Source organism: Cricetulus griseus, chromosome 3 (assembly GCF_003668045.3).
Source record: "Cricetulus griseus strain 17A/GY chromosome 3, alternate assembly CriGri-PICRH-1.0, whole genome shotgun sequence".
In the NCBI taxonomy this organism is placed as follows: domain Eukaryota; kingdom Metazoa; phylum Chordata; class Mammalia; order Rodentia; family Cricetidae; genus Cricetulus; species Cricetulus griseus.
Window position 1 is genome coordinate 271,857,373 of NC_048596.1, and position 27,010 is coordinate 271,884,382.

The following is a 27,010-nucleotide window of genomic DNA, read 5'->3' on the forward strand; positions in this document are numbered from 1 at the left end:
AATGGTGCGCCACAGGTGCAGCTGGGTGGATCTCTCACTACACTTATCCACAAAACGCAAAGGCACACAATGGGTTTTTCCTTACATTTAGTTACTTATTTAGAGTGTTCGTGAGAGTGCACGCATGCAGGGAAGGTGTGTGTGTGTGTGTGTGTGTGTGTGTGTGTGTGTGTGTGTGTGTGTGTGTGTGTAGGTTGGAGGACAACTTGCTAGAGTAAATTCTCTTCTTCACTGTGTGGGTCTGAGACAGTGAACTCCAGACCTTCACTCACAGTGCCATCTTGTCAGGAAGGGCTGCAATGTCATAATGCACCTCAGGGTTCAGTGCCTGGGGGATCAGAGGTATACACCAACCCCCCACTGAGATCGAGCAATCTACAGATCTGTGACCACTAGTGAGGCTGAACCCAGTTAGTAAGGCCCTGGAGCATGGGTCGAGACTCTTTCACAGGGTCGCCCAAGACAATCAGAAAACACAACGTTTACATTAGGATTCATAACACTAGCAGAATTACAATTGTGACGTAGCGACAAAAATAAATTTTATGGTCGGGGTCACCACACATGAGGATCTGCACTAAAGTGTCACAGCATTGGGAAGGTGGAGAACCACTGTCCCAGAGTGCGAGCGACTTTTTATTTAAATTAATTTTTTCACACAATTTATTTTGATTATGTGTTCCCTCTCCCTCAACTCCTAGATCCTCCCCCCCTCCCTACCTACCCAATTTCATGCTCGTACTCTCCCATTCCCCCCACAAAAAACAGTAAGACAAAGAAAAATGCCAAAAAAAAAAAAACCCATTCACACAAATGATAGACAGACAGACAGACTGACTGACTGATCAACTGAGCATAGAGCTTATTTTGTGTTGGACAACTATTCCCGAGAATGCGGCTGTCCCGGAGTGTGGCTGGCATACCTAGCGACTCTCCACTATAGAAAACTGATGTTTCCTTTCCTGGAAGGTATAAACTGCAAAGGGTTTCTTAGTTAGGGAAGGGGCTTTGCATCCACTTCCCCAGAGTGTCCTCTCGAAGGCTTCCAAGCTGTCTATCAATCAACACACACACAGAGATCTTCTGACAGCTCTTTCAAGCACTTCTCCCGGTACATTTTAATGAACTGACGTTCTTACATTTAATATTGACAGAACTGGTTCACCATTTCTTCCCTTTTTGAAGAAACTCACTCACTCCATCTTAATTCTAGTTTCCTCTCTGGGCAAATCAACAGTCTGCCATTCCCAGCAAGTCCCATCTGCTGCCCCACCAGGAGGGGTCGGGTCACTGTGTGCCCAAAGCAAGCAGCACAGCACCCTGATTTGTGTATACTAAGCAGTCTGCAGTGTCACTTCAGCAAGGCTCCTTGTCCTTTCTGTTTAGGGACTTAAACCCTGGCTCTGCTCAAGTCCCTCACAGAGATCAGAGCTAGAATGAAAGCGGGAGGACGTGGGACCCCACACACACCTCTGCCTCACAAGACAGTTTCGTCACTGCACAGGCTTCAAGCGCTCTAGACCCACTGTCACTTGTAGAGTCAATGCCATCCTTTGGGGCACCGACAATGACAGCTCTTGCCTGCTGCTGACATAGTGATTGTTTTTCATACAGGCCCCACGCCCTGCCAGCTTGACACAATATTCTACTTTTTAATGCTTCATCTTTTGGGGTTTGGCTTTTTTCTTTCTCAGTCTTTATTTTGGTTGTTTCCCTCCTTTCTCCAGAGGCAGGACTTTGGAACAGTGTTGACAGAGGCCACCACAGTCTCTCCCAGCTTGCTTCTCAGTTCAGGGGACAGCTTTGAACATTTTACCATGAAGAAACAGGTATTGACTCAGGCTGAGAAAAATCTATTCCCATTTCCGAAGCTTTTCCATGAATACAGGCTGACAGTTCTCAAATGCTTTTCTTACTATACTAAGGTGAGCATATGATTGTTTTTAATTGCCTAATGTCATGAATTAAATTTAGCTTTTTCCAATGGAAACCACCCTCACATTTCTAGGAACACCCAACTTTGTCTTTTCCCTCAATATGCAGGTCTTACCCAAATTCCCACAGACATCAGCTTGCTTCCACAATTTCTGTTGGGTTTAAGCATAAAAACTGCACTGTTGTGTGTTCATTACCCGACTCCCGTGGTACTGTCCTGTGGAAAGGCTACAGGGATGTAAAGACTCCTTCTAACAGCTCCATGACATCTGAGATAGAAGTTCCTGACATTTAAGCTGAGCCTTCTGTGGGTGTGGCATGGCAGGAGATGAGAGGGGTTGGGGAAAAGGGGTCTCAGAACTTAACAGCTGGCTCAATTTCTTCTTTCACATCTATTGGCATTGAGTTTTGCCATGATAGTTTTTCATTACTTCACATTCTCTGCAGTTTCTGTGTCAGAATGTTACTAAACACCATGCTCTCAGGAGCAGCTGGACCTGGCCTGTCACTCTTTGTCTGTGTGTCACTAACTTCTGGCCCTTTCATTGCTGCTTTCCTAAAACGTCTGCCTTGCCTTTTCACCTTTGCTAACACCTAGCTATTTATGATCAGTGGGTTTTCTCTCCCTGACATGAACTTAATGTAAGCACGAAAAATAAAAAAAAACCAGAGAGAGATACTGGGGTTCAAGTTTCAAGCTGAAGATCAGAAAAGCAAAGCAGCCAAGCCAGTAGCTCTTACCTCTACCCAGCTGAAATGGCCATCCTGTCTCCATGAATCCTGAGAAGCAAAAGGCTCTGAATTCCTGTCTCCTCCTTCTTATATTCCTTTCTCTACCTAGCCATATTCTCCCATCTCCAACTCCCTAGTTCTGGGATTAAAAACATGGGATCCCAAGTGCTAGGATCAAAGGTAGGAGCTCTGTTACTCTTCAGTCTTGTGTAGGGCAGGGTGGCCTTGAACTCAGAGAGATCCATCTGCCTGTCTCCTGGGATTAAAGATGTGTGCCGCCACTGCCGAGTTTCTATAGCTGACTAATGCATCTGACTTTAAAAACTCATCTCCAGTGGCTTTCTTAGCTCATAAACAATATGTCACCACACACTTCAGGTTGAGAATGTCCCTGGAGCGTTTTACACCAAGTCTCATGAATTTAGACACAGTAATCTAACCATCCAGGCTCTGAGTTCTCGCATAGCTTCTCCTCTGACTCACAACTCAGCCCAAGTTCCTCTTCCATTTCTAAGGACAAGAGTCTTAAACCTGCTTATTTTGTTTCTAACTTACCTGTACTGTGAACCAAGAACCTCTCCATGTATCATTTTTCTGACTTTCAGTTCTGGCTCTACACAGCTTTACAAAGATTCTGTGAAAATGATACACTCTCTGGTTTAGGGTTGAGTCTATTAAATCAAATTTGCCAGTCATGTTGTTTAGGTCCCTTTTTTTTTTTTTAATTATTTACCAGTTTTGGTCCTTTTAATTCACAGCAAAGTGATGAAAATATCAGCAATGCTAATTTTACTAATACTGCCAGATTTGTCAATGTGTATGTTGAGATAATAGTTTTAAGAGCAATAACTAACAATCTTCTTTATCTTTCTGTTATTAGTTATTTTTTGTTGTTGTTGTTTTATTTTTCTGAGAAAGAGGTTTGGTGGGCTGTCACTCTGTAACCTCAGCTGGCATCCTTCTGCCTCATGCAGATCCTGAATGTTCACTCCACAAGCTTGCATCACTTGCCTAACTCTTGGTTAATAATCTACAAGTCAAAAATTTAAAGAAGAGAAAAAAGAGGAAGAGTGTGTGTGTGTGTGTGTGTGTGTGTGTGTGTGTGTGTGTGTGTGCGTGCGTGCGTACATGGTGGAGGGGGGCAGAGGTCATGACAAACGTCTTCCCTCGTCACTCTCTACATGCTTTCTGAGTTAGTATCTGCCTGCTTCCCCAGTGCTGGGATCACAGGCACACACTGAGGCACCCAGCTTTTCACATGTGTCCTGGGGATCAAACTCAAGTCCTCACATCTCACATTAGCTTTTCAATGCAATACATAAAGTGCTCCAGCAGCCACAGCTCATGATGATCTAAGTGCACTTGACCGCAGCACAGAAAAACAATGTGACATGGAGCCCATGTTAAGCTCATGATGATCTAAGTGCACTTGACCGCAGCACAGAAAAACAATGTGACATGGAGCCCATGTTAAGCCCATGGAGATGTGACTGTGCTCACCAATGTCATTGATTACTGCTCGTATCTTGGAGACAAAGGGGCCGACTTCACTGGAATGCATTTTGGCTCTTTCCTTAAGGTCAGCACCTGTAAGACAGTGTGGTTACAAATGAGATGACCACATAAGCACAATTGTGAAGCAAAAAATTAGACATTTTCTCAGGACTCATGCCACCCATGTGAAGGCCCCCTGAGTTTCTCTGAGCACTGCAAGGAAAGCAGGCCTATTTCTCCGTGCTGATCAGAGGGCCTGCAGCAATATCCTTCAGCTTTCTGCTCTCGGCACCCTTCGTCCTCGGAGAATGACCATGTTACACCCACTGACCACTGCTGCTCTACACAAACTCAAGCTAAGAAGCCTTCCAAGTACTCATTTATTCACTAAAAAGTCACAAACACAATGGCCCTGTCACAAAAGACTTCAGACTGGTGCTGGCACCTACATCTTTGAAGACATACTGGAGTTTTACCCACCTCTGCTCTGGACTCATGGCCAAAGCAGTGAAATGGCAAAGTACAATGAAGTCACCATGGTGACTGTAAACCCAACCTGAGAAGTGCTGGATTAAAGTCAAGGGATGATTTCATAATTATGGCTTTATTGCACAAATGCTAACTTTAGAACAGATAAAAACAAACCTCTAGAGTTCCTTAGAGGGTCAATCACTCTGAGTTCAACAAGACAGGGTTTCACCAAAAGCTTCCATTGAAACAAACAAAGTACACAGCACTGGCATGGCTGCTCACTCTCCTTAATTCACTACAGACTACAACTATGCATAGTACCCAGGGGAGTTGCACAAACCTTCTTCACGGGAGGAGAACTGGAATCAGCTCAACACAGGCCACTGGGATCTCAGAGAGACAGTCAAAAGACAGGCAATCATGTGCAGTGCAGCACAAGGAAAGGCCTAAACTGCACTAACAGAGGGTTAACATACCTGGGACACACTCTTATAAAAGGGACCTCAATAAGACAGTGACAAACTTGGGATCCTCCTGTCTCCACATCCCTAGTACTAGGACTGCACATGCATCTTTACACTTAGATTTTTACAAGAGTGCTAAGCATCCAAACTTAAGTCCTTACACTTGTGGAGCACATACACTAAATTAAATTTAAAAAGTAGTGAGCTTTGATGCTTCCATTATAACTGTTTCGTGTTACCATGAATCACGCTCAGGTAAGACAGAGAACTTATCTAGATGCAATTTTGAAATGAGGCCAATTAATAGCTCTACATGTCCTGGTGAAGAGATGAGACACAAACCTCTCAACTTCAAAACAAAAGCCAGGCTAGAGAGATGGCTCAGCAGCTGAGAGCCCTCCATGCTCTGTAGAGGACCCTGACTTAGGTCCCAGTACTTACATACTGGCTCGCAACCACCTGCAACTCCAGTTCCAGGAAATTCAATCTCATCTTCTGGCCTCTGTGGGCAGCAAGCATGCTTGCAGTACACATACATGCATGCAGGTAAAGCACTCATAAATTAAAAGATGAATGCTTTCAGAAATGATTAAGGTTAGTGGGAAAGCTATACTGAATGCCAGACAGAAGGAGAACTGACCTCCTGCATCAGTTAGTCCAAGGTGCGAAGGAGGAGTTACTTCAGACTCCAAACAGCAAAATGCCTTACTGCACATAACACACAAAGTTCTAGTGGTCTGGATAAAGATCAAAGCAGTCACAGCATTCCCTTTGGCCAAGTCACAAACCACAGCCAGCCCCTACTCTCTTCAGTTCTGGGAAGGCTGAGGAAGCTACATAAGAGAGACCTGAAATGAGCAAAGCTCCAGCGACTGAAAAATCACAAACCAGCAAAAAGAGCCAGGAAACACCTTACATTTGAACTGGGTCACCCATTCCTCCTTTAGAGAATGTATGAATCACTTTAACTGTCTTTAGACCTTGCTAAAATCTTTCTTCCTCGTTACATTGTAATTCTTTTTTGTTGTTGTTGTTTTTTGTTTTTTGTTTTTTGAGACAGGGTTTCTCTGTGGCTTTGGAGGCTGTCCAGGAACTAGCTCTTGTAGACCAGGCTGGTCTCGAACTCATAGAGATCGCCTGCCTCTGCCTCCTGCCTCCCCGAGTGCTGGGCTTAAAGGCGTGTGCCACCACCACCCAGCATACATTGTAATTCTTCATGGAAAAAATAATTATGAAGATCTATCAGGCATCCAAAATGGTTCAAGACCAACCCTGAGCACATGCTGCCCAACCCTAAGTACTACAATAGTACAGCAGCCCTGATGGGAACACACATCCATCCTAACAGTACAGTGTTACAGATGAACCCACCAACCCCACGTGACTGGAACACACTCCCTCCTAACAGTACAGTGTTACAGATGAATGTGCCAACCCCATGTGACTGGAACACACACCCATCCTAATGGTACAGTGTTACAAATGAACCCACCAACCCCACATAACCACTTTGAATGCTTTATATCCCTAAACCACATTCTTGTTTGTAGTTTTAACTAATTTATCTAAGCCTGGTAAAATTTTACATATTTATCACACATGACATGATGTTCTGAAGTACATAAACACTACAGAATGGGTTATTAAATCTAGTCCATCAATATGGACATTACCTAACAGCTGTGGTTTAGGGAGTTAAGAGTTTTAGGGGGTTGTGGAGTTTTCCAAAGATATGCCCTGACGAGGCTTCATCACCCAGAAAGTCTTAAGTCATTGAGAGGACACCCTTGAAGGAACCTCTTCTCCTTCCTGAGAAGTGAGTAACTGCTCTGCCCATTTGCTCCTGCTGCCTGCCCATCCACTCAGCCCAACGAACCAACCAGTCATGGATTGGAAACTTCCATGATTCTCAGCCAGAACAACCCTCTCTCTTCATAAATGACTATCTCCAGGATTTGTCAGTGACAGAAGCTGGCAAAGACAACAGCCACCACTCCACCTCAACAACACTGTGGGTTCTTTGTCAGACCACTACAGGAGATTGACTCTCACACAAAGCAGACTGCATGGATGTTTTTAATTTCCCGGTGCATATAGAAGCTATGGGCTCTGCAATAGTTTAATAAGGAAGCAAGGGCATCCCATCTCAATGTAGGGAGTAGAGGAAGCCCTAAGTGAGTGATGTTCTCAGTGAATGTGCACTGTTGAAATGGATGTGGCCATGTTGGACTCCAACGCCTTGGACCCAAGGGAAATTGGCCATTCTGTTACAAGACTCATGAGGAATGAAAGCAAATGGCCAATGCAGCAAAGACTAGCAATTGCAGCTTCTTCCTCCTGGGTGCTTACAGCCTGAGACTACTCATCTTCAGAGACCTATCTAACTATACTAGCTAACCCTTTTCCTGCAACCCCACCAGACATTAGCTTTACCCTAGTGTGTCTGTCCTTTATTCTACTGCTGCTCCTAACCAGGATTCCAGGACCCCAGGGCATCTCCATATGCCTGTCTTAGGTGATGACTGCTCATAACCACCTGAACCTTCAGCAAGGTAGACTCCTTCCACCTATGGACCTTGCTGAGAACCTATTGCTGTGAACTCATCCAAGTGGAAGCTGCTCACGGGCAGGGCTTCTTTTTAGAGACAGGGTCTTAGAGTGTAGACCAGGCTGGCCCCCAGCTTGTAGTGATAGCCCTGACTTTATTCCTTTCCTAAAGACACCCCGAAAGGAGTTCACCTCATTCACTGAGTCCTGCCTGCAGGGGCCCTTTACAGCATTTACCCACAGCAGGAGGGGTTCCCAAATGGTCCTGTCGGAGCCAGCACTAAGCTGCAGTGATAGTCACAAACCTGGGGCCTGGCCCTAGCCAGCAGCTCCCTCTTGCCATGGCGCAGCCTTTGGCACAGGCCCCCAGCTCTGCTTCTGGTTTGTCACTTGGCCATTTTCCAGTGAGACCAGGACCACAGCCTCCTCACTGGCCACTCCCAAGCCCTGTGGCCTACCCTATCCTGGCCCTGGAATGGCTGAGGAGCTGTCCCATGCATGGCTTGACAGGCGCCATGACCCACCTTGGAGTGACAGGCCAGCAGACTAGGCTTTGGTTTCAGTTTCCTGTGTTTCCTGTGGCCGAGCTGGCATTTCTTGGAGGGACCATGGACTGGAGCCAGCAACTCCCCCCCAAAAAAGACATGTCTGGACTTGTCCAGGCTTGACCTGATATGTCCAAAACTGCCATAGCCAATCAAATTTAAATTAATGTAACTGTTCCTTGCTTATCAAATCATGTTTGCTGGAGATGACCTAGCTGTCCCTGGAATTCCCCTAGCTGTGTATAAAAGGAGCCTGCAAGCTTCTCAGGGTCATTCCCATTTTGTTGTATAGCTCATTCCTGAATGCAGGAATTTTCTCTCAAGAAATAAATGCTCTTGCTTTTGCATATGTGAGTGATGATCTTTCGTGAGTGATTCAAATACTAATCACTGCCTTCACAACTAAGTCCTGAAACTTGCTTGTGTTGCCATGTCAGCAATGTCACAAAGTCTTCATCAACAGCAAACTTCATCTCTAGTTCCCAAGTATGCCCAATCTTACTTTTTATATTGCTTAAAAAATATAGGAACAAAGAACAGCTAAAATAAAGGGTAAAAAGCACACTAAGCCAAAGGTCACTGTTCTGTGACAAGTAAGATAATCTACTACTTTGTGGGTAAAGTGCTTGCCAGGCAAGACTGATGACCCAAGTTCAATCCTAGATCCCAAATGGAAGAAGACAACCAACTTCTGCAAGTGTTCTCTAACCTCCACAGGCATGTATGGTACATGCATGCCGGTTTTCACACACACACACACACACACACACACACACACACACACACACACACACACACACTCACACTCATACACACACTCATACACACACTCATACACACATACACACACTCACACACACACTCATACACACACACTCATACTCACACACTCATACTCACACACACACTCATACTCACACACACACACACTCATACACACACATACACTCACACACACACACACACACACACACACTCCCTCTAAGTTGTTGACTCACATAGCAAGAAAGTCCCCAAAATATATCAGGGAAACAGTCAGGAAGAAAGTGACAAAGCTCCATCACAGACAACTTTCAATAGCCCTCTGTCAATAGCACAACTGATAGTACAATCAATTACCTGTATGAAGAAACAGAGGGAAAGGGAGAAACGGTGACAGAGACGACTGCAGCACGGTGCCCACTGTCCCCGCAGGAAGTGCAAGGGTGAGGCAGGGCCCCTCTGCGCAGAGCCCGCCCTCAGCAAAGATGCCCTCGGCACTACAGAATGAACCCATTCTGGAAGAGAAGCACCCCCTGTCCTGAGACAATAATCTAGAAAGGCCACCACCACCAGCACAGTGGCACCCCCACCTGCCTGAATTCCCCACAGAGCACAGTCACACCACAGCAGTTTAAAACTACGCTGACACAACTGGGCTTCATGCTTGGAAATCTTTACTCATAACTCCATCATATTTTTTGCCAGTAAGCGTGTACTAAAGTGTTGTTAATTTCCCTGTAGCTTTAAATGAGAGTTCTTCTTGATTGAATTCCATCACCAATACTATTAATACAGCTGAGCACATCGTATATGAACTAGAATCCTAGTAACTGAGAGACTAAATGTAAAATCATGTGCTTTCAAGTATATCTTGTTGGGAACCATCTCCCATCTTCTCACTATCTCATCTTCCCACCATCTCAAGACTTCATTTTCTTTGTATGGAAACCACTTCTTGCTAGAACGGGGCAGGGTTTACTTTCAATTTGACTCATGCTGAGAAAAATATTCCACAGTACGCAGGAAGGAGTTTTATTACAGCAGGATCATTCAGCTGACTGCTTGGGAAAATAATCACACAGCCATCAAGAAATATCTGACAGTCCATGTCAACACTCAACAGCCTGTAAGTGATGCTGAAAGTGGAGGACTGGAAATCACCAGAATAAGGACCCCAGGGGAGTGTTCAGTGTCGCACTTGTATAGGCCTCCCTCAGTAACTCAAAGGCTCTTTCCTCTCCCTGGAAAATACAGTGCAGACTGGGACTGACTTCCTTTGTACAAGAAGGGCAACTCAGAAAGAGCCTACTGCTCAACCCTGTAACCTACTGAGAAGCTGGGGAAGTTTGGGAAAGAATGCACAGGAGCCATGCCTTCCTGTTGCTTGGCAACAGAGCTGAAGCAGCCCCTCCTGGGGAGAAGGCTCTTCAGACTCAGGAAGTAAATAAAATTTACAAAACTCAGAAAGTGGAAACTTACAAGAATCGCCAGGCCCCTTCCCAATGTTACATGAGCTTCAACCCCAGCCCAGGCTTCCCTTTGAGTTTCATGAAGCACAGGCTGATCTCAGACTTGCTGAGCCCCAAGGATGATCTTGAACTTGTGACCTCCTGTCTCCACCAAGTGCTGGGCTTATGAGAATTCACCATGGGAAGAAAGCAAAGCTTTGCACATGGCAGACAGGCGCTCCACCAAGCCTGCCATGCCCCAGCCTTCAAACTGGGCCCTCAAGTAGACAGTTTAGGTGAGCAACTGCCTTCCCGTCTCCTCTCCTCCTTCTCCCCCATTTGCTTAACTCTGTTCTTTTACCGAATGTGAATATGAAGAGCCCCCAAACCCAAGGCCCCTCTGGGTAGGCCCTGGTTAGCTAATTCAGCCATCTGAAGGCTCTACCCTGTATTAGGGCAAAAATCCTCTATCAACAAAGCCACACATGGGGGAGGCCTGGAGCTGCTGAAGCTTCCGGTGGCCATGAAGGCCCTTCAGACAAACTCAGAGTCACTAGCTTCTGGGAATCCATCCGATGGCCACACTTCTGGGTCATTTATGAGTTTTTATCTGTTGCAGGATGTTGCGAGCTCATCACCCACCAGATGTCAGCCAGTTATACATTGATAACTTGGTTGAAATGCTATCTCCACTCTGTGGAAGTCACCTTAAGCCACAGAGCCTATGCTCATAGCTGCCCCTCCTTCACAGCCATGCCAAGTCTGCCCAGGAGCTGTCATGAACAAGGTCCATCCTCCCAAGGTGAAGGGATTTATAGACAAGAAGTTACCACTGAAATTAAATGTTGGTATACAATGTCCGAGAACACTGAGGGGCTCTGGTCCCTTTATGAACCTTGTAAACAGTGGGTGTGTGGAGATGGCACTAATGGGCAACAGAAAACACAGGGACAGTGGCCACAGGAGGCAAAAGCAAGTGTTGGAACCCTAGGAATGGTTGGCTTTTCAGCAGAGAGGTCCAGGCCGCCCCCACCCCCCAAAGGGCCTGTTTTACTATGAGATAGCACATAGCACATCATATGCATTTCTATGGAACTTTTTGCTACATAAACTACTGTAATATCTGGGGGGGTGACCTTGACCAGTAGGGGCCCCAAGAGCTAAACCGGTCATTACAGGAAATTTCTAGACAGTCTGAAGTGAGAGAGAGCAGCAGGTGAAGCTAAGGCGCAAGCTGGTGCAGGACCTGGTGGCCTACCAGGTCTCCAGCAACACATGCAAATGAGCTGCCTAGATCCCCTCCAGGACAGAGACTCCTTGGCCTCTAATTAAACAGAGAGTTTCCATCTTTAACAAAACTGCCTAACAAAATCCTGAGGCAGGCCCCAGATGGAGCAAAGGGCAGCTGTGGTGCAGGACTCACCGGATTCAAGGCTCAGATGGACAGCACTTCAGGTTTCCTGGGTGTGCCCCTGCTCTCGATTTCTGCTTTGACCAGACACCCAAACCTCTGTCTACTTCAGGGCTTCTTTCTTCACAAGATGAATTACCCCGACACATGCACACTGACCAGGGTTCCTGGAAAGAGTCCCACTCACCCATTCTCACAGGGGTCATCTTCACAGCTCTGGGAACTAACATGGAGTGATGTCTAGAATGTACTATTAACTGGCAAAAGTAAGCATGCAGGGCTGGCGTTGGTGGCGCACGCCTTTAATCCCAGCACTCCAGAGGCAGAAGCAGGAGGACCTCTGAGTTCGAGGCCAGCCTGGTCTTCAGAGTGAGTTGCAGGACAGCTAGAACTACACAGTGAAACCCTGTCTCTCGGAAAAAATTAAAACATAAAAAAAAAAAGAAAAAGAAAGGTGCAGCAGTGAGAATACAGACATTTCTAAGATGCTACCTTTGCAGATCTAACTTCTGAAACCTTGTTAATATTTATATATTCAAAAGAAAATGAAATGAGGAAACCTAAATTTAGACTGCAACACAACCACACTGAAGGGGAAATAACTTGCATACTTTTCAAAACAGCCTTTTTAGGACTGTATATTCCAGGGTGGTGAACTCTCCGCACTACCATCAACACCTTACAAACAAGCTCCTAACGATCTGGTCAGAAGGGTGTGGAGTGGAAAGGTCCCTCAAGCAGGAGGATCTGAGTTGGAAGCACACTTCCAAAATGGGAGGGCACCAAAGGGCCCCTGAAGCTCAGTGCCCAAACACCTTAGCTGAATCAGTGAGTCCAGCTTCGGTGAGAGACCCTGCCTCAAACAGCATGGTGGACTTACTTTTACTGTTTCGTGTGTGTGTGTGTGTGTGTGTGTGTGTGTGTGTAGGTAAACTCACATGAAGTGCGTGCACACACTGGGGCTACAGGCTGATGTGGGTGCTGGGAACCAAGCTCAGGTGCTCTGCACCTACAGCAAGTGCTCTTAACTTCACCGCCAATTCTATGGCATCAATAAACTTTTAAGGAAAGAAAATAGGTGGTTAGGAAACCTCGCTAAGGCTATAAGATCCCAGGCCAACACTTTCCAATCACTCAGTACACTGAGTTAGGGAAGAAAATGAGCTTTGCCTGGCAGAGAAAAAGAGCTGTGGGGTGGTGGTGACAGAGAAGGAGAAAGGCAGGAATCCACGCAGAAGAGTATGTGGCCAGAGCAGGTGAAACCTAACACTGAGCTGCCCTGCTGTTGCTAGGAAAGTGACCACAGATGAGGTGCATCCACCATTATCTCTAGGTGGGGCATCCCCCAGTATCTTTAGGTGGGCTGGCAGGCCTGCGATTCTGGAGACACCAGGGTAGGTAGGCTAAGTGTCCGCCCCTCCCAGTTTCTCCAGACAGGCTTTCTGTGGGCTTGAGCCCCCTCCTTGTGTGACTGTGACTTCAGGCTCCCAGTATCATTTCTTGTTGTTGAAGTTCCCCTGCCTCCATCTTTGGGGGACACTGGATCTTACATGGACCCAGGGGATGAAGCAGTTAAGTCTCCCATCACAAAGATTTGCAATTTACATCTGCGGGGTCCCTTTGCATGTAAGAGGAGAGGTCGGGCACGGGCAGGTCAGGGCCTCAGCCTGCACCCAGACAGCGCTGCTGGGCAGGAGCAGAGTGCTTAGATCACTTGGGCTGTGTGGGGGAAAGTGCTGAGTGGACAGGTGTGGAAGGCAAGATGAACCAGCAACGTCATTACTAATGGGTATTTCCTATGTGCTAAGAAAACGGTATGTACAAAATCTGGGACAGTGATTCAGTAGATCTGCTGAAAATGGAAACAGAGTTAGAAGTTAATGACAGCCAATCAATTACTTCCTTGGAACCAACAGGAGTCCTGAGTTAATGGAATCCTGGCGTGTTCAAAGGAAGAGAGGAAAGGCACATTAACAGTGAAAGGTCACACGATAAAAGGAGGCCTCAAATGCCAGATCTTAAGAGAAATGAAAGATTAAGTCCAAAGCACACAGAGAAATAAGCCAACAGAACAGAAAAGAAAAAGACAAATCAACGAAACTAGCTTTTAAAAGGATAGGTGAAATAACTATTTGCCAATATTTTGAGGAAAAAAGACAAAATTTATCAAGATTGAAAAAAACACTGGACATGTCTGTAATCTCAGCACTCGGGAGGCTTAGGCAAAAGGATGCAAAGTTGAAGGCCATACAGATCTGCAGGTGAAGAAGACCCTGTTGCAAAAAAAAAAAAAAAAAAAAAAAAAAAAAAAAAAAACAAACAAACAAACAAACAAACAAAAAAACCAACAAGCAGAAAGAGAAAAGGGTGGAGCACAGTGGTGATGCCTGCAGCCCTACAGCTAAGAAAGGAGCCACAGGACAACTGTGAGGTCAAGGCCGGACTGTGCTACAGGTCCTGTCTCACACTAAAATACAGGGAGGAACTACAGATTCCACAGACATTAAAAGCACAAGGAGGACAGGGAACAGCTTGACGCTAATAAATTTGAAAACTCTGACAACAATGTACTTAAGAAAAAAGAAAAACAAAACAAAACAAAAAAAAAAAACACAAACCAATGAAGTTCTCCCAAAAGAAACAGGTAACTGGAACTGCGCTACGTCTGCTAATGACATCAAATTCACAGTTAAAATCTTCCCACTAAGGAAACCTGAGGCCAGGCAGCTTCTTCGGTAAATTTAGCAACCAGCTAAGAAGTACTAAAGATTCCAGAAAGCCAGAAGCAGCATTCTGAGCCTGGCTTTACCCTGGCATTCAAGAGAGAAGCTGTCCTGATGCCCATACCCGGCCGTCGCCGGCAGTCGGAACGGGACAGGAGAGGACGCGAGCTAACTTCAGACTTCCTCGTTCACTTTAGCGAATCATGACTCTACATGCTGCCCAAATGCACCATGACCAAGAGGCCTTATTCAGGGCTCAATCACTAATGTAACTTCACCAGCAGGATGAACAAAAACACAACCATCTAGAGTCAGGCAAAATTCAATTCATGCCCATGAGGGTTTTTTTATTTTGTTTTTGTCTTTAATCTCTAGGAAACAGGTCAAGAAAAATCTTTTTGACATCATCAACTGTAAGCAGGCTGGAGCTAACCAAATGAAATTAAAAAGTAACTCCGCCTACGATAGCATCAAACACACACAATGTGTAAAAATAAATTCAACCAAATGGCCACCATGGTTTGGAATTTTGACCCTCCTCCCAGGGCTCATATTTGGGGAGCTGGGTCCCCCACATAATGGTTTAGAATGGTTAGAAGTGGTATTGGGCATTTGTGAGAGGAGCCCAGAAGGCACAGATCACTGGGGTGCAGGAGTGCTACCTCCAAAGACAAACAGTTCTCACAGAGCCAGTTAGTCTCCAAGAGAGTAGATGGGATAAAACAGCAAGCCTGCTGGCTCTTACTAGCTCTCTGGTTTCCTGTCACTCGTATATAGTATACGAGTGACAGGGCTACTATAACATCATCCACCAGAAAGTACTGCAGCAAGGAAACCTTCACCAAGAGACCACACCTGATGGTTCTGCCAGAACTTTGATTTTCAGCTTTCAAAACTAAGTGAACTTCTTTTCCTTTCAAATGATACACTCTCAGGTGTTTGGTAACAGCAACAAAATAAACTAATACAATGTCCACATCCTAACCCAGTAACTGAGACAGCTCATTAATGGAGCAGCAAAGAGATATGGATAAGACTCGAATACATAGCATCTGATGTTTTTAGTGAAGTCTCTCAACAATTCAATGGGGAGAAAAAGCCGTTTCAACAAATAGCTGCTAGAAGAATTGGACATGAGTATGCAATAAGTAAGTCAAATAAAGATAAATAAGCAGCAACCTGTAGGATGATAAAGGCTATGTCTGTTCCTGACTCCAAGTTTCTGGTACAGAGCCCCAAACTTTGAACTCTGGAGTCATGGTGCCATTGGTTATTCAAAGCAGTCCTTCCCAACCAAGCTGGTGGGCATGTCGATCACGTGACTCTCCTGGGACAGGGCACAGCTTCAGTATTAGACTTGTCACCAGAAAACTAAAGCAGTGATTAGATGGTAAGAGCTTTCGGCCCCACCCCACCCCTCAGGATGGGCAGGGGTGATGGGGTGAAGTGAGCACCCAACCAGTGGGCCAGGACTTAAGATTCCCACTAACACCACTAAGTCCAGGGCTTGTTAGTCAGGACATCTGGTTTCTCAGGAGAGTGACAGGGACAAAGGAGCTGTGGAGGCTCTACACTCTCCCCCCACTCCCATCTGACCCACTACCCTGAACAACTTGACCTTCCTTGGTAAGTGACACTCTGGCTCCTGTGAGCAAGACTAAATTCTGACTCCAGATGCAGAAGGGGCATCTTGGCTTCTTTTCCTGTCGCTGTGACAAAATAACTCGATAAAGCAATCTAAGGGAGAAAGGGTTTTTCTGGTTCAGTCTGAGGGCACAAGCTCCAAAAGCAGGGAAGTACTGAGAGCAGCTAGAGGCAGCTGGGAGCAGAACAGGGATGAATGCAGGAGCCCTCAATTAACCTCATCAAGATAATCCCGCACAGGCCTGCCTGAAGACTAGTTCCCCAGGCCATCTCAAAGGGATCCACACCAATACTCTAGTTCTCTGGCCAAGCCAGTACCCAACAATTAAACTCTGATCCAAGCTCCCAAAGCTAGCACACACAGGCATCAACCCAAGACTGTCTTCACTCAAATACCAATCACAAGACAAATCTTAAGGGCAATTCAGACTTTCTGACCAACCAGCATGCAAATATGGGGTCTCCCTCAAAGCCCAGCCCAAACTCATTCACTAAAACAGCCCAAGGAACTCAAGCAATATCCAACTCTATTACAAATAAGGTGTCCTTCAGAATTAGATCAACATAGGCCACAGAAGCGAGGGGGGCAGATCCATCCCTGCTGAGCCCTCACCACATAGAGGAGTCTCTTGAAGCAGGACCCTTTCACAGGCACCCACAATGACTAAACACAACTTCTGGCTCCTATCCACTTGCTAGGATATACAGGCATAGGTACCAATGAAGCCCTCTAATCCATTTAGAGGCTACCTCTTGACCAAACACAGACATTTTCATGGTCTCAAGGAGCTCTACACAGAACCAAAGTGAAACTACATACAATTTTATTGTACCCTAACACTTCAACCCCTACACTTCACTATATAGACACAAACCTAACTCAGAATCCATCCTAGGCCTAAAGGAAAGAAAGCACTAGGAATCAGGAGGAAGGAGCTGGAACTCTAGAGCAGCCACCAGAAAGGCGCAAATCACTAAACAATGCTGGATGTCAGCCTTCAGCTGAAAACAAAGTGCAAAGAAAAAAGAAAAGGCAAGCCACTGAGTGGGGGAAAACATTTGTAAAGTATGCTAGGTAAGAACAGACAGTTATTTCAAATATAAATAAGGAACTTCTACTCAGTAAGGAGGCATTCTATAAAATATGGAAGCCAAGGATGGTGGCACATACCTACACAATCCAAGCACTGGGGAAGCTGAGGCAGGAGAATCACGAGGTCAATGCTAGCCTGAGCTACACAGGGAGACCGCATCTATTAAGATGAATGAGGAAGAGGAAGGGAGGTGGGGAGAGGCAGGGTAGAAGACGATGAATGAGAAAGAGGAGGAAGCAGTGATGGAGAAGGGAGGGACAAACACAGAAAATATCTGAATTGGCATTGTGCCAAAAAACAGGCACACGACAAGATGCTCAGACTTCTTAGAGACATGTGTGGTAGGATACACAGCAGGACCCAGGGCAGGAGAAGACTTCAGACACAGTCTCTCTTTCTCTCTTACACACACACACACACACACACACACACACACACACACACACACACACCCCTTCTTAGTTTGGGGGGTCCTGTTTTGTTTGTGATCTGGCCTCTAACTCAGAACCTTGTGCTTGGTTGGCACAGTTACAAAAGACCTGGTAACTCCACTCCTGAGTGAGTGCTTACCCAACAGAGGTAAACCATACACTGACAAAGACTTGTCTGAATGTCCCAGAAACCACTGCAGTTTAAATGTGAACATCTCTCCAAAATGTTTCACATCATCCCAGTCATGATGCCCTGAGCTGCCACAGGCCCAACCAAAGGCCCCGGAAGCATAGAACTGAAAACTCCAAAACTCTGAACCGAAATTACCCTTTCCTCCTTCAGAGTTCATCATCTCCGTTATTTCATTACAGTGACTTAACAGTGACTGGTGAAAATGTGGTCCACAGAAAACTAAAAAGTAAAAACCTCAGGCAACTACCATGTGCTGAGCAGAAAGCCAGCAGCTCAGGAAGCAACGCTCAACAGGAAAATATAAATCACGGAAACACATAGGCAAACAGGCCAGACACAAATAACCCACAACCTCCCCTGCAGTGTTCCAAACACCTTTGTCTGGGGAGACAAAGTAGCCTTTTAAGGGGGTCACATAGGGAAGACAGCTATGCAAATGAACACACTCAGTACAGCATGAGTATCCTCATGGCTAAAGCACCAATTACACACTTAAAAGTGGTAAATGTCATTACACATAATTCATACCCTCAATGAAATGTTCAGCAATGTTTTACGTAAAACCCTGCATGTAACAGAAAACAGCAGAGTAACCCTGTGCCCCTTCACTCCTACAGACCTGACTATATAACAATCGGGGCAACAGCCAAAGACTGAAGCAACTGTTTAAATAGATTTCTTCATCAGTCAGACTCCCACATTCTATTCCCGTCATGACATCTGAACACACAGCATTTAACAACGTGTGCTGACGGTGTTAGTGAGGAGTCCTTAGTCATAACACAATTTACTAGAATTCAAAAGCAGAAGCAAAACAGCCCTGGCTTTTGGGGGAAAATACCCACACTGGTGTCATTCAGTGAAACACTCAATTTAGACTCTTGCACAGAGGAATCGCTACCAAGAACTGAGTGTCACCTGTTCAGAAACTGCAACGGGGCAAAGGCGAGGGTTGGCTACGTTTTGAACATTATGGTAAAAACAGATCTGGGCATTTACTAGTTGGTGTTAGGACAGAGGCACAAAGACAAACAGGGACTAGCTTCTGGAAGCTTCTATGTGTCCTGCAGACTGGCCTTAAGAACTTTTCCATAATTTCATTAAAGGTGATATTCCTACAAACTGAACAGATCTTAAACATCTTCAAATAACAGACATTAGAGCATGCATACATGTTTAAGGGGGGGTGGAGATGAACTTTAAAATCAAATATACAGATCCTGTAAAGCACAGGAGACAAGTCCTTGCTGGGCTGATCCCCGACACACACACACACTCTCTCTCTCTCTCTCTCTCTCTCTCTCTCTCTCTCTCTCTCTCTCTCACACACACACACACACACACACACACACACACACACACACACACACTCAAATCTTCCAGTGATATTCCAAAGAGGCCAGCCATGAGCCCAGAAGCTCGGCTCTAACCTACAAGGGAGCACACACTAGGCCTGGTCTGCAGAGCCACTGAGACAGCAGGTAAGCACTCAGACTCCAGAGAGCTTAGAGGGCTTTGCTCCACTGAGGTCTTAGGTAAGAAGTCAAGCCAAAGAAAACCATCAAGGTCTCAGAAAGGACAGCACTGGGCTACAGACTCCTGAGCATAGGAGAAGTTCTGAGCTCCACCTGAAGCACAGGAGTGTCAAGAGAACTCGTCACCAGCCACCACTCTTAGGCAGGCCCTTCCCTTCACATGGCTTATCTGACTTTCCGTAAAGTCTTGCTTCTGTCCCTACCTTTCACTTCAACAGTTTTAGCAATAATTCAGGAACTCCGTTACCACCACAATTTCAGTTATCAAAACAGAAAAACATACTATACACTCTGTATTTTATTTAGAGTAACTTTACTTCAAAGATATGCTTAATACCATGACATGAACTTGCCATTTCACGAAGTTTCAAGATAAAGTATTTCCCCCAGTCCACGCAGCTGGAGTAGCGCTGGGGACATCTGCATGCACCCTCTCTGCTATTAGCATCCCACACTGTGGCAGAGTCTTCACCCTAAGCATCAGCACTTAACATTTCTAATTGGCATGCTGACACTCGGACGTTTGTGCGCTTAGTGAGGTAATACAACAGAAGAATTAAAGATGGTAAAATGCCTATTTGAGGAGGGATGGAATGTAGGGCGAGGCAGCAAGACTTCTCTTTGTATGCTTTTTCAAAATTTGATTTGAAATGTAAATAAAATACAGTTTCAACTCTACAGGAGAGGTTTAAAGGGGAAGGAAGTCAAGACCACCCTGCCCAAGCACTAATGCTGTGCAGGAGCCCTTTCCATAATGCATTCAACAACTACTACCTGCTTTCACAGCATTTTAGGGCAAAAGGAGGGAAAAACAAACAATGTCTACAGCTGGAAACACTGTCAGTAAACAGGAGATGGTCTGAGGCACAAGCCAACAGCCCCTAAAAACACAGTGAATGAATGCAGTCGGAGGGATGGACTGGGGCAAATACATGTTGAGTCCCATTTCAAATTATGTCCTGGGACCACAAAACAGGATTTTCAAAGACAACAGTTTCCTGTGCTCCAGAAACCAGAGGCAAGACCACTCCAGATGCTTTACGTCTTCAGAAATGAACAAGACACCAGCAAAGAATAGGTGGACAGGGAGAATGAGTGCCCCCTGCCACACCATGGGGGGGGGGATGAAGAGCTCTCAAAGGGTATCTGGATGGGCAGACATCCCGGGTTTTATTGCCTCCAGTACTCCAGAATAGGTAACTAAGGCTTTGGTGGGGTACAAGGTGCATGTTGAATAACTAGCAAACACAGCTGACCAAAATTAAGACTTTACAATACTCAATTAGGTTTCTTTTGTGACCCAGAATTGTATTTCACACAAACACACACGAACAGAGCCATCTGACTATCTCAAATATGTTTATGGAAAGGATGCCCTTTGGAGAAAAGCTGTGGATTAGGACAATAAACAAAATGCCCCAAAAATGTCTGTAGTACAAACACTGAGTATCTGACAGAACACAGAAGGAAATACAAAAGCCAAAACTAAACAAAAACCATTTATGAATTAAAATGTGAATACTCTGTGCAAAACGTTTAACATACATAAACCAGATAGTAGATTAACGCTGAATAAAGTAATCAGGCTGACGTAACATGACAAACAGTGCATGGTACTGCATTTGCATAGCCTGAAATGGACAAATAGCAGACTGTACCGGAACACCGAAATCTCATCCAGACAGCATCGCATCGCTCAGAGATGCCAGACAAAGGGGAAGCCAAGGATGGCTAGAATAATCACCATGGGGCAATCAGGAGGCCTGTGAGGCCCAGTAGACAGTACCAGTGTGTGGCACACTTACCTGACGTGCTCTACCTTTGCAATGTCACTGTCCCCAGTCTAGAATTCATGACAGTGAGCCTTAAAAGCCCTAGGGCACTCCACACTCCCAACCAGCTGCCCTGCAGCCCCAGCAGGCCTCAGAGCCAGCCCCTCATAGTCCTCCACCCCAGACTGCAGCTAGTCCTGAAGGACACAGGCTAAGAATTCTAACAAACGCTCTGGGTCTAAGTTCCTAGGAACCAGACATGGCCTGCGCACTGCAAGTCTCCTGCATTCACAAATTCCACAACCTCGATTCAACTAAGCGAGAAGACAGAAACATTTGTGGAGAAAATGTCACCTGAATTCATTGTGTACATTCCCTAAATGACACATTGCCACTATTTTCCCAGCTGTTACATTGGGATCCAGAAATGATTTAAAGTACATGGAAGGGGGTGCTGCATGTAGACATTACGCAGTTGTCTGTGAGAACAGAGACCGGAATTCTGGAGAACAGGGATCACAGGGAAAGATCCTAGAGGCAGCCATCCCATCGACCTTCCCAGGCAGACAGAGAACAGAAGCCTGAAATGGGAACACCATTCACCACATGGAAGGGCAGGAGCCACCGTTGTGAGTTACTCAGTAAAACATTACCGTGTTAGGTATGCTGCATTTTAAGGAAGTAGTAAAACCTTACTGAAGTCATAATATAACTCATCTGCACTGGATGTGCCCAAATCCCATAAAATTCCACAGTAGTTTGGGGTGAAGCCAGGCTTGTAAAGATGAGTACCCTGAAGGGCATGAGCCACAGTCACCACGACTCCAAAAGAACGGTAACTATCCCGTGTTCCCAGAGCTGGCCCAGGCACAGCAGTTACTTCTTACTAAACAAACACCCGTGCGATGAATGAAACTCTGAAATAGGTGGTTCCCTTGAATGATTAGGGGAATCACCCGTTCATATTTTACTGAAAACATTAGTTTTATCACTTGCTTATTGGTCATGATCGCCTCAGGTGTTTACTAGGGGAAATAGAGTCATTCCACACTGTGCCTCAGAAGCACTAAACAAGTGAGCTGCAAGATAGTAATCTTCAATTCTGGGGAAACGGAAACACGGCACTGACAGACAGAACAACCGTGCCACTAATGTGAAAACACTGTGAGCCACGGGCACACTCACAGGGTGGGAGACACTGTACACATCAACCTTCAGAGCTCAGGTCTGCACCCAGGAATCCGTGATGAGGCACATGCTGCCATCCAAGTGTTTCTGAACACTCAAATGTGCAGAGCAGAACACTGTGACCTAAGACCTGGTTTCTCCCACTTAAGTTTCACAAGGATTGTTCATTTACCACAAATAATTATCTTAATGGCTCCAAGCATTTTTTTTTCAACTTCTAAAACAATCCACATGTTGCAAAAGTGTCTTTCCAATGCTAGCAGACTAAGGATATTCTTTTCTTATGAAACTGTAAAAAGGAGACAAAGAGGAATGTTTGGCAATAGTTCAAACCAGAGAACATCTTAAAGGAGAATGGACCACTGCAGAGGAAGTGTGCGACCAGCCCACAGTTTGACAGTAAGATTCCCTTACAGGAGGCTGGAAAGATGGCTCAGTGCTTAAGCTCTCATGCTGCTCTTTCAAAGGAGTTTAGTTTCTATCAAATGCCTGTAGCTCCAGCCCCAACAGATCCAGGCTTCTCTTTCTAGCCTCCACATGTGCCCACACACATAGCATATGGATCCACACATACACATAAAGAAAAGAAATCTAAAACAACAACAACAAAAGATTATTTTACCTACCAGCACAGAATATCCCAGGGACTTCACTCCTGATTATAATGGTCCGAACTTTCTTATCTGATTTTAATGCATCCACGGCTTTTGAAAACTAAACCAAAGTAGGAAGGGGGGAAGAAGAAAAAGGGGAAAAAAATCATTTTCAAAATTGTGTCAGCAATGCATCTTAATATTAGAAGCAAACAGCTTAATCTCACACTCACCATTTTGAGAAGATTTTTACTGATTGAATTTTTCCCATAAGCTCTGTTTATTCCAAGCACCACAATTCCTAGTTAAGGAGGGGAGAAAAGTACACACACTTGGGTTAGTGAGGTTCACTGAGAGCCTGTAGGGTATAGCTGACTAACCTGGCACATGACCAACCTGCCATCTTAACCAAGGCTTCTTGCAAAGCTGGGTCTTTATTTTTACAGTTATAGCTTTCTTTTCAAAGCAAGTACATTTTTTTTCTTAATATGGAAGCTAAAGACGTATCAAATCAATTGGTGCTTAATATTCTCGGCTCATTTTAAAGTGAGAGTCATGGGCCCTTCAACTTTTCTCCCTGAAAGCAACACAGTAAGAATCTGCAGGTTTACAGGTTTGAATCACTAGTAAGACTAGGAGGGTACAGTAGAGACCGGTAATCACGACTTCATTCATCATCATCCAGTAAGTGGTATACACAAGTAACAGCCTTGGAGCATGCAGGCCTCTGACCTTCTTCCTGCTGCTGCTCTAGCCACAGGCAGCTGGCTCACTGCTCCTTGCTGCTGGAAGAGTCTTAGCACTTCTATGCCAGGCTTCCTCCTGACCTCTGCTCTGCACACTTAACGACACTGCCAGTCACATCTACAAGCAATCTGGACTCAACCCCCCCCCAAAAAAATAAAATGTTCATTATCCTTCCCCTAAAACAAAAGCTCTCCCTGCTCACTCCCTGTTTCCTCAAACTCTCATCTGAGCCCAGGCTCTCCGTCCCAGCAGCAACTGTCAGACCAACTTTCTAGAGCCAGTCCCATGCACAAAATTCACCACGTGAGCCAAATCCTTCATTTGCTACAAACGCCTGAGTTCAATGGCCTTAACTGTGGATCCGAAGTTCTATACAACCTGCACGAAACCTTTCCCCTAAGCACAGACGTTCACTGTGGGTCTCAAATGCCTTCTCCAGCTCGGAGTATGGGCCTTATCTGTTCCTGACTTAAATCAAGCAAACTACACACATCCAAACACTATCAGGGAGAAGAGTTTGCAGGGGACAGAGGCTGTGACAGGCTCAGAGGCCTACACCTGCACTGACTGAAGACTGCCACCCAGGGCCCACAGGGCTGGGTACACTAGCTCACTAATCCTACAGCAACCCCACAGGTAGCCGAGAGGTTAAATCTGAGCAAGCCATTAACGAGCAGGTGGCTACCTAGCGCCACACCCAAATGACTGCACCACATCCATTCAAGCCTCAGTTCCCATCTGAAGACACTCCAGGCACTCAGGCCAGATGTACTGAGTACACATTATAGTACTCAGCTGTCCCATTAAACACACACCAACATGAATGGTGCATGGCGACTCTGATCAGACTGACATGGCCTGGGGCAAAAGACAGCCAAGGAAAGGCTCCCCCAGACACTGCTGAGGTGAGTCAGAGCTCAGGATGCACAGGAAGGAAACTGGAAATCATCAGGAAGAAGGCTTGACTGGACTGAGACATGCCTATAACTAGTAAAGCACACCTCTAGGTCTACCAGCTGCATGGAATTAATAATCCCGTGATGGAGTCTTAGTATGATGATGGTGGATGGGGAATGTTCTTCTCTGTATATGTTTGTCGTATTGGTTGATTAATAAAACACTGATTGGCCAGGCAGGATGATAGGTAGACTAGGAGACAAGAAGGATTCTGGGAATTATAGGTAGAGAGGAGTCGTCATGTGATCCCAGGAAGTGACCTAGCCGGGCAGAACCTGCCTAGCTGACCATAGAGATGTAGAGGTCTGTACAGACAGGCAGGAAGTGATGTACTGGGCAGAAAGAGACTATAAGCAGGGACAAACAGGAAATTGCTCTCCTCTCTTCTTCTCTGGGGAGATGCTGAACAGTTGAGACGTAGGACACCAGAGGAGTAAGAGGTCCCTGGACCTTTCTCCAGAAAGATAAGACCATATGGAGATACTTAGATTTATAGAAATGGGTGAATGATTAAGAATAAGAAACCTTAGCCAAAGGCCAACAGCTTTATAACTATATAGCATCTGTGTGCTGCTTTGGGGCAGAGAAGGATGATGGGACCAGGCAGAAACATTCACGTTACATGATAGCATTACGGGAAAGTAGCAAAAGGTAGGAGGTGGGCCTGGCTGGAGGAAATGGTGGTGTCTGTGGGAGCTGTATCTTGCCCTGGTCCCTTCCTATCTTCCCTCCCTCCTTCCCTCTGCTCACCGTCCTCCATGAAGTGAAGAGTTTCCTCCACCATATATTCCTGCCATCATGGTGTTCTGCCCAAATGCATGATGGGCCCTAAACACCAAGGCATGAACCTTCTGAAACCACCAGCCCAAAATAACTCCTTCCTAGTTTCCACTCTATTACTCTCAGATATTTTGTCATACAGAAAAAGTAACACAAGGGCTGAATTCCGAGCAGAGGATGCCCAGGAGAAAGGACAAAGCAGCCAGAGAGAGCATGGCCAGGGAGAGAGGAGCAGTCAACTAAAATAGTCAGTACAGGTCAGAGAATGTCCTTGCATGCCAAGTTAAAAAGCCTGTCTTCAGCTCAAGGCAACTTGGGGTGGGGGGCGGGGAGGAGAGAGGAAAGAGAAAGAGACAGAGACAGAGACAGAGACAGACACACACACACACACACACACACACAGAGAGAGAGAGAGAGAGAGAGAGAGAGAGAGAGAGAGAGAGAGAAACTTTGCCCACTCACAAGAGGCATGATTATATATGAAGGAAATCCCACAAAACCCACAAAAAAAACTACAGAGCTAATTAATGAATTCAGCAACACTTGTATCTTATACATTAACAATGAATAATCTAAAAATAAATTTAGAAAAGAACTCCATTTGGTAACAGCATCAAGCCACAGAACAAGAACTCCACTTTGTAGCCCAGCACTGGAAATCATCACTCAGTCCTAAGAACTAAAAAACTAAAGAAACTGCAAAACAAGCAGTCTTTAAATCTCTCAGGGAACTAAGGGCCGACGAGACCATAGAGAACCTCGGTGTCTCGGCAGAAACCCAGAGCATAACCCTTCAGAGGAGTCAGTGCTGAGACAGAACAACTGACAAATGGGTTTCACTTGGACAACGGCACAGGAGCTCAGTGTAGACCATGCACTGATGGTTAAACTGTCAACTGGACGGAGACTGCCTAAGAGATCAGCAAAATCCACCGGCAGATAGATATCTGTGGGTACCACTCTAGAAAGGATTAACTCATGGAAAAAGACATCGGGAAGCTACATCATTGTTAACTACACCATTGGTAAACTGAAGGCATCCAGGTTTATTCAGTTTATCATACACCACAAAACTCATGGTGACAGAATTAGCTAACTACACAGCTCTCCATAAGTAAACAACTTGGATCTCGTGTAGCTCAGACTGGCCTTGAACTCACTATGTAGTTGGGGAGTGGGGTAGGGGTAACAGCCTCATCGCCATTCCCTGCTCTGAATCAATGAGGACTGAACCCAGGGCTCCCTGGATGCCAGGCAAACACTCCACCAGCTGAGCTACCTCCTAGCCCCCTACTTTAAATCTTTAGAAACAGTATGGGACTTCTTTGGTGTGAAACAAAAGGGGGCTTGATGTTCCATTTTGTCTCAGAATAAGAACAGTAATTCAGAAAGCATAACCAGAAAGGCTGTGAGTCACAGCAGAGCTCAAGACAGGGTTAAAGACATTTTGATGACAGTGCCTGAAAATGTGGCATGCTTCTACAATGATTTTTTAAGCTTTCATCACAAAGATGTATATTTTTACTTAAAAATTTTTTTCCAAC

The 27,010-nt window shown here is 45.5% G+C and overlaps 1 protein-coding gene across 3 annotated transcripts in view; it reads right to left on the reverse strand.

Moving 5' to 3' along the window:
* The window catches only part of Auh (AU RNA binding methylglutaconyl-CoA hydratase), a 99,489-nt gene that overhangs the window by 64,780 nt on the left and 7,699 nt on the right, over positions 1 to 27,010 (reverse strand). For all 3 annotated transcript variants that reach the window (XM_027409894.2, XM_035442974.1, XM_027409895.2), the window contains exons 2-4: positions 23,216 to 23,283; positions 23,016 to 23,103; positions 4,168 to 4,254 (exon numbers count right to left, since the gene is read on the reverse strand). In XM_027409894.2, the coding sequence (XP_027265695.1) occupies positions 4,168 to 4,254; positions 23,016 to 23,103; positions 23,216 to 23,283 (243 nt within the window). The remainder of the gene's footprint in view (positions 1 to 4,167; positions 4,255 to 23,015; positions 23,104 to 23,215; positions 23,284 to 27,010) is intronic.